The sequence below is a fragment of the Nannospalax galili genome, unplaced genomic scaffold, assembly GCF_000622305.1.
Source record: "Nannospalax galili isolate Female #2095 unplaced genomic scaffold, S.galili_v1.0 scaffold158, whole genome shotgun sequence".
In the NCBI taxonomy this organism is placed as follows: domain Eukaryota; kingdom Metazoa; phylum Chordata; class Mammalia; order Rodentia; family Spalacidae; genus Nannospalax; species Nannospalax galili.
In genome coordinates this window covers 5006574-5019947 of record NW_008345290.1, presented here as the reverse complement: position 1 = coordinate 5019947, position 13374 = coordinate 5006574, and the positions used below count along the sequence as shown (strand labels likewise).

The 13374-nt window shown below is 39.3% G+C and overlaps 1 protein-coding gene across 1 annotated transcript in view; it reads left to right on the top strand.

The window, feature by feature from the left end:
- Positions 1-12178: 12178 nt before the first annotated feature.
- Positions 12179-13374, top strand: part of Npvf (neuropeptide VF precursor) — a 3548-nt gene continuing 2352 nt past the window's right edge. The window contains exon 1 of the mRNA XM_008841491.1: positions 12179-12316. Within this exon, the coding sequence (XP_008839713.1) occupies positions 12179-12316 (138 nt within the window). The remainder of the gene's footprint in view (positions 12317-13374) is intronic.

Genomic DNA, 13374 nt, shown 5'->3' with positions numbered 1-13374 from the left:
AGGAGGTAGTTTCCTGGTTAGCTCAAAACTCATTTCTCTACATCCTAGAACTAAAGTGTGTGACATTTTCAGCAATTGGGTCTTACCAATTAGTCATGATGGGCAACAAGGAGAAATGCAATAGTTTGTGTTGTTTTGGCCACCTCAGGGGCCTACTTAACAAATAGTTTTCTCTATAACAAGATCTTTACATCTCACAAAATTATGTCAACCAAATATGTGAATGAATGCACCTAAGTTTACAGGGAACATTCCATGGACACAGAAATGGAGTGAGGCCAAGACACAGAATAACTTAGAAAAGAAGAAACAACACATTACACAGTCATTCGTAGACTTGAAGAAAGTCTCTCTTTTCTTTCATTTTTTAAATTTTTATTTATTTTTCTCTTGAGGTAGGGTCTCACGATGTAGCCCTGGCTAGCCTGAAATCTCTATGTAGACCAGGCTGGCCTTAAACTCACAGAGGTCCACCTGCCTCTGCCTCTCGAGTAATGGAATTAAAGGTGTGCAACCACCACACCTGGCCCTTTTCTTAATATAGGTTGAATATCCACTTTTCTTAGTATATACCTGATGAGTGTATTTACCATCTGCATTTGTGGACTTATTTTCATGTGTCTTAAACTAAAATAAGAAAAGATGATTGTGATCTGCATTAATGAATGTTATAGTCTCTCCTGAAAAAAGTAGCAAGCAGGGGCTAGAGAGATGGCTCAGCAGTTAAGAGCCTTTGCTGCTCTTGCAGAGGACCTGGATTCAGATCTCAGCTCCACATATTAGCCAACAGCCTGTAACTCTAGCTCCAGGGGATCCAATGCCCTCTTTTGGCCTCTGCAGGCATTGTGCACATGTGGTGCACTTAACATACATGCAGGCAAAACACTTGTACACGCAAAATAAAATAAGTATATCAAAGAAAATAATTCAGTAGCAAGCAAGTCTTACCATGTTTTAGTACTCATACCAATACTGGGGACATTGTCATTTGAAAAGGGTTGCCAGTGTCTTCAAGGACCTTGAGTCTATGCCACTACTTTGTTCAGTGCTCAGAGTTCCAGGAAGATTTGAAAACCCAGAATAAGATGAGAGAATTATGCACTTGCATGTAATTGCTGGTTACATACCAGATTATTATATCAAATAGAAACCCAGAAAATATTTTCTTCTCTGCATAATAATCAACAAATAAATTATCAGTTCACCCCTTCACATCCACTTTAGGAATATAAATTACTGTGTGCTGGGTTAAACTTCTTTTATAATTATAAGAAAAGAGTACTATTTGAGTGTATTTTGGGAATCACTAAATATTAATAAAAAGTAAAGAGGGAAGTGCAGATGGCCTAGATAATAGAGCAAAGACAAATGACTCAGCCAGTCACTGTTGCTATGAACAGAACTCCAGGAACTAGAGAGGAAGACTTCAGACCTGGTATAGGATGCTATTTAAAACACATGCTTCCTGTATAATAGGCTGTAAAAGAACCAGTCATTTGATGAAGGGAGATTTAGATCTATGACTTACATTCTCGTGATGAATCCTCTATTAATATTAAAGTTCTATCCATCATTTTGGGCATTTCCCTAGAGAGTTTCTAACATACCCTGGTGGCTACCTTAATACCTAGATCATTGTGAGTGCAGATTCTCTGCTTATAACTTTTTCTACATTACTTTTTTTTTCCATTATATTTTTAAATCTGAGGAAACAAGAAACTCTTCATCCCTTGGGATTATCAAATTCACATCGGCCTCAGATACTCTCTGGTTCTGCTGTTGGATATGATTCCCCTTCTCCCTTCTGTTTGCTAATCATAAAATTAGCAGTACTAAGAAGTTTTCTCTGTAGGGTTAGGAAACTTGGCTCAAGCTGTTAGAACAAGCAATAAATGCTGATCAGCTTTTATTTTGTAGCCTGTAAAATGCTGGATACCATAGCTGAGATTCTTTGGGCAGTGGCCATAGTCTACAAATGTCACAACTCATCAAAATCACTCTAGCAATTGTTATTCACAGGCATGCCCAGAAAGAGAAGGGGGTGGGGTGATGCACTGGGATCATGGGAGACAGAGGTCAGGTCTTCAGGTACTAACTACACAATAAGAACAATGCTGCCACACATTCTCAAGAGCAAGAATAACCTGGGGCTCTTCAAATCCAACACTTGAGATTCGGAGATGGGAAAAATAGCAGCAGGTCAGGAATCATTCACTAATTGTCTTTCTGGCACAGAATCTACCAGCCTTGCAGCCTGTATGACCCCTACTTCCTCCTCCCACCCATGCAAGGTCATATTCATTATCTCTAAAAGACTGCAGGAATAATCACAGTAGCAGTAACACCTGCCAGTAACCAACATTTATTGGGCACTTACTGGGTTGAGGACTCAGCCAGCCATGCGGGGCATGTGCAAACATCTCCAGATGTGCTGCTGAGAAACTGACAGGACCACTGAATGAAGAGCTGGTGGACACTCAGCAGCCACCCTCCACCTCACAGTGTATTTCATTCTATAACATGGCCAGCCCACACCATCTTCCTCCGTTCCAACTCTTTTCACATCTTATCCCAGAAATAGAACATGCGTCCTCTGCTCAGGCTTTTTCCTATGGGGAAAAGGTCCTACTCGGAGCGCCTCAAACTTTTTCTGCCAGTTCTGGGGAGAATAAAGGAGTGGAACAAAACAGCTTGGTTGGGCAACTACTGCCAGCAATGCAAGGGAGAAATTACCTGACAGATTTTTCATTCAAAAACTTTATAAATTTTTAAATCTCACTCTTTCAAAATGAGCCATAAATGGGTCAAATGATACAGAATAGTAAAATGAATGTAATATGAATTCTTTATAATTATGGAAATGGTGCCTTCCTTATTGGTCACATGAGTCACGTAACATATAATTCCCTGTCTTCAGTTATTAATAATAGATACACAGTTATCAAATTGTTCTAATGAACACTTCTAAAATACTTTCTGTCACTGGAAGCAAATATTTTATTACAGACAGATATGCTTGTAGGAATGAACTAGAATACCCCATTATTGCTATTTCTAATTTAGTGTAAAAGTTGTCAAAAACTGACACAGAGCAATAAAGCTAATTACCAGAAGAATATACACTTATATGTAAAATTATACACAAGAGTATTATTTTTACTATATACAAAATTAACACTCCTTTATGATCACTACATAGTTCATTATTCAAGAAAAGGAAATTTTGGACTGTGTTTCAGAGGAAGACTACTCAAGTATGGGGCACAGAATGGCAAGTTTGCCAACTTAATAAAAAAAAAATGTAACTCTCTTGCTCAAAAAGTAAGTTTCCATTTTAGTCTGCTTCATGTAACCGATTTGACTTTAATAAGCTCAGCAGGAAGAAATGAGGCAAGCCAGTAACACCATTGCAAAATAAAGGGTGTAAGACATTTAGGAAAGAGACCCAAGTTGCAAAGAGTTTAAGACCACTTAGGGACTAAAGCATCTGGTCTTGATATTCCCGGTACTGTGCTACATATCTGGTGTGAACATAATGCTGGAGACAGGAGTGCCTCCAAATGCCAGACACAGACACCTGAGCCAGGACTTCCACCTGCCAGGGGAGAAAGGGAATCTTACAGGCGCTCAGGATTGGCACTGCTTTTGATGGATATATGGAGAAAGAGCTGGGAATTGTGCCCTCAACTCCCCCTGAGGAAGAAAAATCTAGAATTTGTTGTGTTTGGTTTAGTTTTACCGCCAAAGTCCCATGTGAGCTACAAACATATCACACAAGAACACCTGCTTGCAGAAACAAAGACCCACATTGCCCAGCGGAAGTACTGTCTACCCACCCAGCTGAGACAGAGAGACTGCCTCAGCATCTCTACAGAGAAACAAAGAAATAGCACATCAATGTGGAGTGGCTAAGTCGCCCTCTCAGTCACAACTGAGATTCTCACCAGCAAGGGAAATTATTTTTCTCTGCCTGGGGAATTGAAGTCAGAGAGAGAGAAGGGAGTCCATCTGCTCCTTTACAGGCTCTACCTAATTGGTACCGTCTCAGATTGCCTTGCAGCAGTACCAGCATGCCAGCTCCTCTCACAGCTTTACATAGGGGCCATCTGGTGCCAGTGAAATATGACCCTACTTGGTCACAGACTGATTCGGGATGGGACACTTTGTCCACACTGGGCCAATCAGAGTCCTTCCTTGATACTTTGAATCTGGAATTGAGAAAGGTCAGGTAGTTTTTCATGGGGTGGCCAAAATTGAGGCTATGTAAAGTCATAAAGTATTGACAAATGAATATATTTTTTTAAAATCCAGTAAGTAGTCAGAGAAAATAACAAAATAGATATGGAGGATAGAAATGGGAATTCAAAAGAAAGACTTGATGATGGTTTGAGCCCTTGACTTCAGATACTCCACAGGCCTTAATCCCATTCACAAGGAATTCCAGGGTCTTTCTAGTAAACTCCCTATTTTGTTTGAAATTTCAATAACATGTAACCAAGGAGCCTTGAATGATTTGTGAAGTAAAGGAAAGCCCCATTTTGCAGCTGTGCCAATACTTTAACTGCAAAGCATTTACAAGAATTGCACAACTACTTAAGAGGCGAGAAGGTTCAACATGAGCTGACAGTGATTTCCTGCTCATCCTCTCTTGGACTGCATATTAGGGCTTCCCTTGACCCCTTTTCCCTAGATCAGAGTAAGGTATAGATTAAGGGATTTTGATATTTATAAATAAATGAATCAGCCTAAAGTCTGTGAAAACAAGGAAAGCTCTTCTAATGCTCGTCCTAGAGGTTGGAGGATGAGGCATGACAGATGGTTCACTAAGTGTCCACATCACTCTCCTGACTGGATGCTCCCAGATCATGGATCACTGGTTGTCCCTGTGTCCCTCTACATAGCAGAGTCAGCCAGGCCCACCATTCTAAAGTTGCTGAGTCATTCCCATCTGGCTTTGTAAGAGTCTCCTGCCTGCCCCACCTGGTGGCGAATACCTTTAATCCCAGCACTGGGGAGGCAGAGGCAGGTGGATCTCTGTGAGTTCAAAGGCAGTCTGGCCTACATAGTGAGTTCCAGGACAGCTGAGGCTACAAGGAGACCTTGTCTCAAAAAGACAGAGAGGGAGAGGGAGAGGAGAGAGAGAGAGAGAGAGAGAGAGAGAGAGAGAGAGAGAGAGACTCTTGCCCAGAGAGCTGGCATACCTGCTGTGCATCTAAATATGCTCTAAACTAAAGCCTTTCCCAACTTCACTTATTTTCTTTTTATTACAGCTTCTCATATGGGAAATATGCAATCTCTTAGACTCGGCAATCTAAAACCTGGTAAGTTTTAAAACCCAGGGTGGGATTAAACCCATTAAGCATTTAATGAGGATTACATTAACATTTATTTAGCTCACCTAACCTCAATTAATACAGAAACTTCTAGTCTAGTCCCAAAATATTGCCAGAAAATTGCCATTAATTTGTGCCCAAAGTCACAATACATTTAAAAGCTAAGTGCACCTCCAAAGATCATAGTGACAATTTGGTTGAAGGTTTTTCACGGTGTTTTTGTTTTTTTTACTTGAAATTGGAATTTTATTTATTTATCATGGAATTGAGTTTTAACCAATAGACCTGCTGTGTCATGATTCCAGAATACAGAATACACCATAAACTCATCCTATGAGGGCATACAGCACAACTAGCATAGAAGGGAAATATAAAACCTTCCTCAATGTTGGAAGTCTAGCCACTATCACCAAGTAATAGAGGTGCCTACCGGGTCTGAGGTATCCACAGGAGTTCACAGACAGAGCAGAGAAGTGGGGAATGTGATCAGAGTCAAAGGGCTTGTTGAAGAAAGAAGGGATTCAGAATGCCAGACGTTGATCCAATACTAATTAGAGCTAAGTCAGCTTCTGATAAAGCCTCAACAATTGCATAGCTGCTGGGGATATTCACAGAAGTTCTTACCAACAACACTCAGTAGCACAAGAATGACATGACCCCTACTACAAAGAAAAACCAACCAAATAGCAACCCAGTCACATTTTCCAACTGCTCATCCAGATGAAAGAGCATCTAAGGAGGTCTGCATTAGTCATGATGCTCCTTCTGATTAGCTACACATCTGCCCTTATGCTCATGTTTGTCCAAATGGGAAGACAATTGTGCTTGCAAACATCCTCCATAGACCACATCAGTGTAGGTTTAAGTAACCAATTCCCTTCTCAGAGATAGCCTGGCCAAGCCAGTGAGAAAAGGTACCCTAAGGCTTAGGCTAGGTCTTTCTTACACTAATCAAAGCCTTACAATTTTTTTATTAAAACAAATTATTATGTAAAGAGCACATTCTACATTTAGAGCAGAATACTTCTAAAGATCACAAAATAAAAATAAAGTACTGGAAAGGCACACACTAACAAACATTAAATTACACCGCTCAAAAGCAGACGAGTTGGCTCAGTGGCTGGAAGCACTTGCTGCGCTAGCCTGACCACCTCACTTTGATTCCCAGAACTCATGTAGGAAAGAGGGAAATGATGCCTGAAAGCTGTCTTCTGGCATCTACTCACACACCCTGTGTCATGAGTGTGACTGAACTCGCACACACAAATCATACACACACATACAATAATAATAAATAAAATTTAAATTTAAAATATTAGACTACCCTGCTCAATTTGTAATATTTAAATGACTGCTTGCTTATTTTAAAAATATCAAAAGCAAAACAACCCCTCCCCAAAAAAATCCAGTAAAAGTCTTAATTTCCATTTCCTACATATTTGTAAAAGCTATGTGTCATTTTAACCAAACATCTGGTATTTATTCCTCATGTACAAAATTCAGAGTTTTCTTGAGTCTTTGGCAAGAGGCACCAGAACCCCCTGCCAGGCCAGTAAAAATCACACATTCTTCCCACAAGGAAAAAAAGATGTCAATAAAATGAAGCATTGAAAAATGTAAAAGCTCAAATTGAAAAGCTATGTTAGCTGTATCCTACTCAGCCTTGCAAATTGTTTTAAATTTTTTTTAATTCCACTACTTGGAAGATCTAATACTGATACTGAAGATTTATTCAATATATTGCTCTAAAAAATAAATCTCCTTCAGATACAGGGATCTTGCCATTTAATCAACCTTCCAGAATAAATCATGTGAGTTAATTTTTATAAATATTTAATGTTTATTCTTGCGTTGTACAAATTGATTCTTTGGGTTATTTCAACTAGAATTGTTTTTCAAGATTTTTACTACATGGAGAAATTATCTTGGTCTAACATTTGCATCGGGGCCCCCCCACCAGTTCTGACATTGTCCTCTGTCATAGTAAAAAGCAGAGAAGTAAATACAATCTTGCCATCAAACTATGACAAGCTCATTATAACAAGAGACTCATAAATCTCAAAGCAAAGGCCCTACCATTACATTTTAAAAATAGTTCTGTACAGTTTGTATATGATGCTTTTACTTGGAACAAAGACAGGTATTTCTTTCTCTCTGCCATACATAAGGGTGAAATGAATTGCACCACAATATGGCCACTCCCTTCTAAAAGGGCCAGAAGTTAGTTAACAAATGGTTACAAAATACTTTGGAAACATGAAATGCAAAATAAGAGTCTAATGCCCATAAATTCTTCTGTATAACGCCACAAATTTTATTAAACTTAAGATGGAAAGAAGTAGTAAATATTATGCAAAGGCCAATGGCCTGGAGGTAAATGGCTGGGTTGAGGTTGAGAAGGGTTGTATAAACAGGTTCCTTTGGGTTAAAATTAAGCACCTCAATCATAGCTTCAAGAAGCATGCATCCATGCATGAAGTGAGCTGCTCCTTCAGCACAGGATTTTTTTTTTTTTAAACTGCAGCCCATAACACAAAAACAGCCTCTTGTTTTAAGTATTTTACTAGAAACACAGATAAAGCAGAGCCTTTTGAAGTCCTAAACCCAGGGCTTCCATTCTTCATGAGTAGAAACTATTTGTATCCCATGTTTACTCCTTCCTAGAAGTTAGAGAGTAGTTAGATAAAGATAAGCAATCAAAGAACCTTCCTCTGTCCAGGGGAAGACCCCGCAGCACTGTCAGGAGGCCCTCCTTAGGGATGTACAGGGCCTTTTCATTTTGTTTGGATACAAATATGCCCATCAACTTGGCAAGATCCAGTAGAACACACTGAATTTATCAAGGTGTATGGTCAAGTGCAATAGTATAGTCCTGAAGGACTGGGGTGGGGGGGCATGGATGTGGGGAGCATAGCTCAGTGGCAGAGCACCTGCCTAGGAAAGGCCCTGAGTTCAATCGCCAGCACTGAGAAAAAGTCCATAATAAACCCAACCTCACATTCAACTCACTGATGAGTCTCAGCCTGAGATGAGCCTCAGTCTGAGAAAGTCTTATAGGTGAGTCCCCAAGATGAGAATGTTAACACCTTCCAACTTTAGGACAAGCCAGAAACTCGAGCTCTAATGACCTGTCGTAGTAAAGAGAAAATTCTGGACAATGGCCAAAGTTGGAAGAAATAGATAATTTCAGTTTTAACTCCCATTCCCAATACTAATGAAAATTTTATTCATTCATTTGGAAATAAAAGTTCCTGACCATTCTTTCAATAGACAATATACTATGAACTATACAGCTAAGGTCCTGCCCTCACTGAGTCTCTGCAATGTGAGGGGGATACTACAAGGCAGGGAAATGAGCAGAGGTCATAAGGAGTGGGCTCTCTGACTCTGAGGTAAATGGGAAATCATAGGAAGGTATTAAAGTTGGGCTGGAGTGATGGTTCAGTGGTTAAGAGCACGTACTGCTCTTGCAGAGGATCTGAATTCAATTCCCGACACCCATGTAAGGTGGCTCACAACTGTCCCTAACTCCAACTCTAGGGTGATCTAATGCCTCTGGCCTCCACAGGCACCTGCACCCACATGCACATGCCCACACACATACACACAATTTTTTTTTATTTTTTATTGAAATCATAAATGTATAGCATTTCCCCAAAAAAATTTCTGACTGCACCACAGAGAAAGAATTGGGGGTGGGGGAGACAAAGAAATATTCTAGGCCAGAGAAAATGATGTACTGGATAATTGTAAGTACTTAGAAGTTAGAAGAATGGGGAAAACGGGAATGCTTTAAAAGGGGAGGGCATGGAGGAGGGTTAGACAGGGAGAGAGAAAGGAGAGAGAAATAATGCATAGCTAGTACAAAAAACCAGAGGTATCGTATTAGTCCAGAAACCTACTGAAAAATTAATTACATGTACAATATCTCTACGTGAGTCCGTGAGTATAGCTGAAGACTACATAACAAGAAACACTGCCAGACAGGAGAAACCTTCCTTTGAGTTGTTGGCCAGGGTAGTCCAAGAGACTCCCAAAACTACACAGGCTATTGCCACAGTCCTTGATTGCCTCCCAGGACTTGAGGGTAAGACCCTATCACTGAAGATAAGACATACTTTGGACACAGGATTTGGAGCAACAGAGCTGGAATGACCTGGAAGCCACCTCCCCTGAAGGCTAGCTGTTGTAGCTTTGGAGAACACTATGCAAGCTGGTAAGAGAGAACATCAATCGATGGTTCAACCCCAGCTTCAGTAGAAAATTCCCAGGAGTCTCCTGTCCATCTTTTCATCTCCACCCCAGACCATGTCACTCTCATGTAACTGTGGACAGGTTCTGACCTGGAGAAACGAGGCAAACTTCTTGGCCATCCACACCTTTTTCAATATAGTCTGAATTCTAGTCTGCTGTCTCCCTAAATGCTCCCTATCATCCCTAGTGCATGCTTTGCCCCTTTAAAATTAATCCCCTGTTCTCCCACTAGGTTTTCTGTTTCTTTGAGAAAGGACTGTCTGGATTGTCTTGAGCTTCTTTGACCTTGATGGACAGTGAAGGAAATCACATTAAATATCCCCTAACTAAAGATGTACTCACTTTATAATAAATAAAATTTAAAATTAATCCTGTTATAATTATGTGCTATATAATCATTCCTTGCTCAAATTACTGTTTTTGTCTCCTTGTTGGACCCTGATGGAGGCAGTACTATTCATTGATTGGGAAGCATAGGAGAGCTGCATATTAAAAAAGAGTGTGGGACTCCTACGTTAAAATCCACCCACCCAGGGCTCAGGGACCATTGCAGAAGAGGGGGCAGAAAGAGTGTAAGAGTCAGGGAGGATTTTCAGAACTGCACTGCATGCTTTGGAGCATGGATCTATTGTGTATCTCAGTTGCTAATAAGGGCTGCTAGCACAGTAATCTCAGACTGTGCATGTTCTGCAGTGTTGCTCTATATCTGTTAGCATGTTCAAAGATAAATGAAAATATGGTTGAAAACAGCCAATTATATTTTAATAATATCATGGTAGTTGCATTCCAAACTTGGAAATCTAACCTGATGGAGACGGGACAGCAATTGGTCATGTAGGCTGCTCTGATGTTGACTGGAATGACTTCTAACCCATGTGGCAATACCCAGAGCAGCACTGAAACTGGTGGCCTGTGTAAAGCCCCATGTTACTTGAAAAGGACACCTAGATTTAAACCAAGTTTGGATGAGACCCAGGCTGGTGCTTTCCACTTTTTCCAAGGTGTGAATTTGGTCAGCAAAACTTGTCCCTGGCTTCATCCATTTCTCAAAAGTTTGGATCTACTGACCACAAAAAAGGGAAGTTCCATCAGCAGTTTACAAAAGAACAATTTGGAAGAGAAGTAAATTAAATCCTAAGGGAAATTAAACCCAAATAATCCAATAACAGCATTACAAAATTAACACTAGACTATGAATTGAATTAATTGCCTCCTACTGTGGGACTCTTGACTACAACAGACCAAAACAAATGAAGCCAATGAAGTCAACTGCCTTAAGGGAGGTCATGGGGGAGTGTGGTATTAAGGCTACAGGAGAGTTTACCTACTGTTGCTTTTCAACTTTTGGGATTATTGTAGAGACCTTCAATACAGAGAAAAGTCTTCATTTATGCCATCCCACACCTCAAATTATGTACAAAATGTTAGAGAGAGGGTAGGGGGTACAGAGCAATTGGAGGACTTCTGGTTAACTCACCTCCAAGTGCCTCTCTCTGGAAATTGATGTTGGAAATCCACGTGACATCTTGTTCTCTTGGGAGTGTTGAAGGACTGTGGGACCCAGCAACTGCTGCTCTGGAGCAGACAGACTAGTGATAAGGCATGTCTTTAAGAATTCTCAGCTGCTCTGAAGGAGACTCACTGTGGCATTTCAGTAAATACACATTTATTTCTGTAAATTCTCTTTTAATGCCATGATGTCAGTATGCCTGTGGCAAAGTGAGATTACTTAAATAACGTGGGCCCTGGGAGCAGCAAAATGAGCATGTGTGTGAATTACTCTGCTAGATTTTTTAGGTTAAGGACTCTGAGCAGGGAGGTAAGATGCAACATCTTTATAGAAATAAAATCCTGATGATTTATGCAGAATTGCCAAATAAGACCCTCAGGGCAAACAACAAAGGGGCTGAACTACCTCCAGTCCTCCAGAGGCACCAGTTTGTCAGAATACCTATCGAATATTTGCTTTTCTTCTCGTTCTTCCCATTACAACTGACATTTACTCTTGGAGCTTATTAATAACCAAATAGCATTTTACAAAAAAATTAATTTGTGACATTTTATTGGGGTACTGTGCAATGCATAATCGTTTATGCATTCTTAATTTTGTTTGACATTTTGAAAATACTATGCCTAACTCTTTTGTCTGAATTTTTAAAACACAACTAGCATGTAATGAATCCCCCCCCCTTTTTTTTTAGCTTTGCTCAAAAACTGATGCAAGCACAAAAAAAAAAAAAAGTATTTCTTGTTTAAGCTCAGAGAAATGGAGCATCCTGTTTGTTTGGCATCTTAATGACTCCAGTGCCTCGATGTCGCCTAATTAGGGAGCTTTCATAATGAGGAAAATTATTTTTCAAAGTTAATGAATTTGCAAACATCGCTGTCCTCCCAGAATGAATTAAACACATTCCTTACATGCATTTTTAGTTATACACTCTAATTAATATTAGTATTTAAAATGTGTGGAACGGAGTTCACTGTTACAAGAAACTTTCCTTTGTTTTTGAATAGTATAAAAACACTACTATTTCCCTTCTTGTAGACACAGGGGTGTACATTAACTTAACTCAATTTTGGATTTGGAAAAAATGGAAATTATTTCATCAAAACGATTCATTTTATTGGCTTTAGCCACTTCAAGCTTGTTAACATCAAATATCTTCTGTACAGATGAATTAATGATGCCTCATTTTCACAGCAAAGAAAATTATGGCAAATATTCTGAGGTAAGTTTTTAAATCTAATATCATTAGAGAGAGGAGAGAGAGAGAGAGAGAGAGAGAGAGAGAGATTGTCCTGAATCTAATGCTTTTGTAAAGAGTAATACATTAGTTTGTGTGGGGTTTTGTGTGTGTGTGTGTTTTCGTTTTGTCAAACTTTAGCTTTCCTTTGACAGTATGTGAAGCACCTCTGTGTAATTTAGCACAGTACCAAGTGGCCTGGCCACTCTACTGATGAGTTCAGTATACTTACAGTATGACACTAGCAAGAGCAAGGTGCATTACTACATTGTCAGTTGACTCGGGGGGTGCATATTTGTAATAAATAGCTGTAGAAATAAGATATGGATACATTTCAACTGGGCACTTGAATCATCTTAAATGTGCATGAATAAACATAGCATTTATGTTTCTCCTTAGCAATTCTAAACTGGTAAGTTCGTGGTCTCTTTAAATCTAGGTAAAATGTTTATCCCTAGATGGTAGAACTAGAACTTATTTTTATTTTCTTCTTTAAGTGATTAGATATTTTACAAAGTTTCTAGTTAGTATGCATTGCTCATTTCACTCAAGTTATAATCAGAAAACAATTATTTAAACATTTTCATGTGAGCCAACATTCAAAGTAAAACCAAGTATCACTGTATTTAGTAAAACTAGTCACTGTATTTATGAGATTCCTATAAAGTTGGTGTGCTTGAGGCACAGACAAATTAATTTTATCTCCACTAAAAATGTATTTCATATTCTACTTAAAGAACAACTGGTTTCTTGAGACGTATTTTAGGGTAGAACTCTGAATATGAAGCAATAATAAAGAAAAAAGAGAGAAAGAAATTCAACATGGCTGCCCAGAACCATACCCCAGATCAGTCTAGCATCTGTCTCCATGAAACACTTGGCTTTTAAAGGGGGTTGGGGGCAGAAGCATTGAAAGGGAATGGATGTTTTCTTTAAAGTCATAATATATGCACATAAAAGATTTCATAAATAACATGAATCAAAACCCTGAAAGAGAATAACTGTAATAAAATAAACTTTTGCCTTATTTCAATACTTCATTA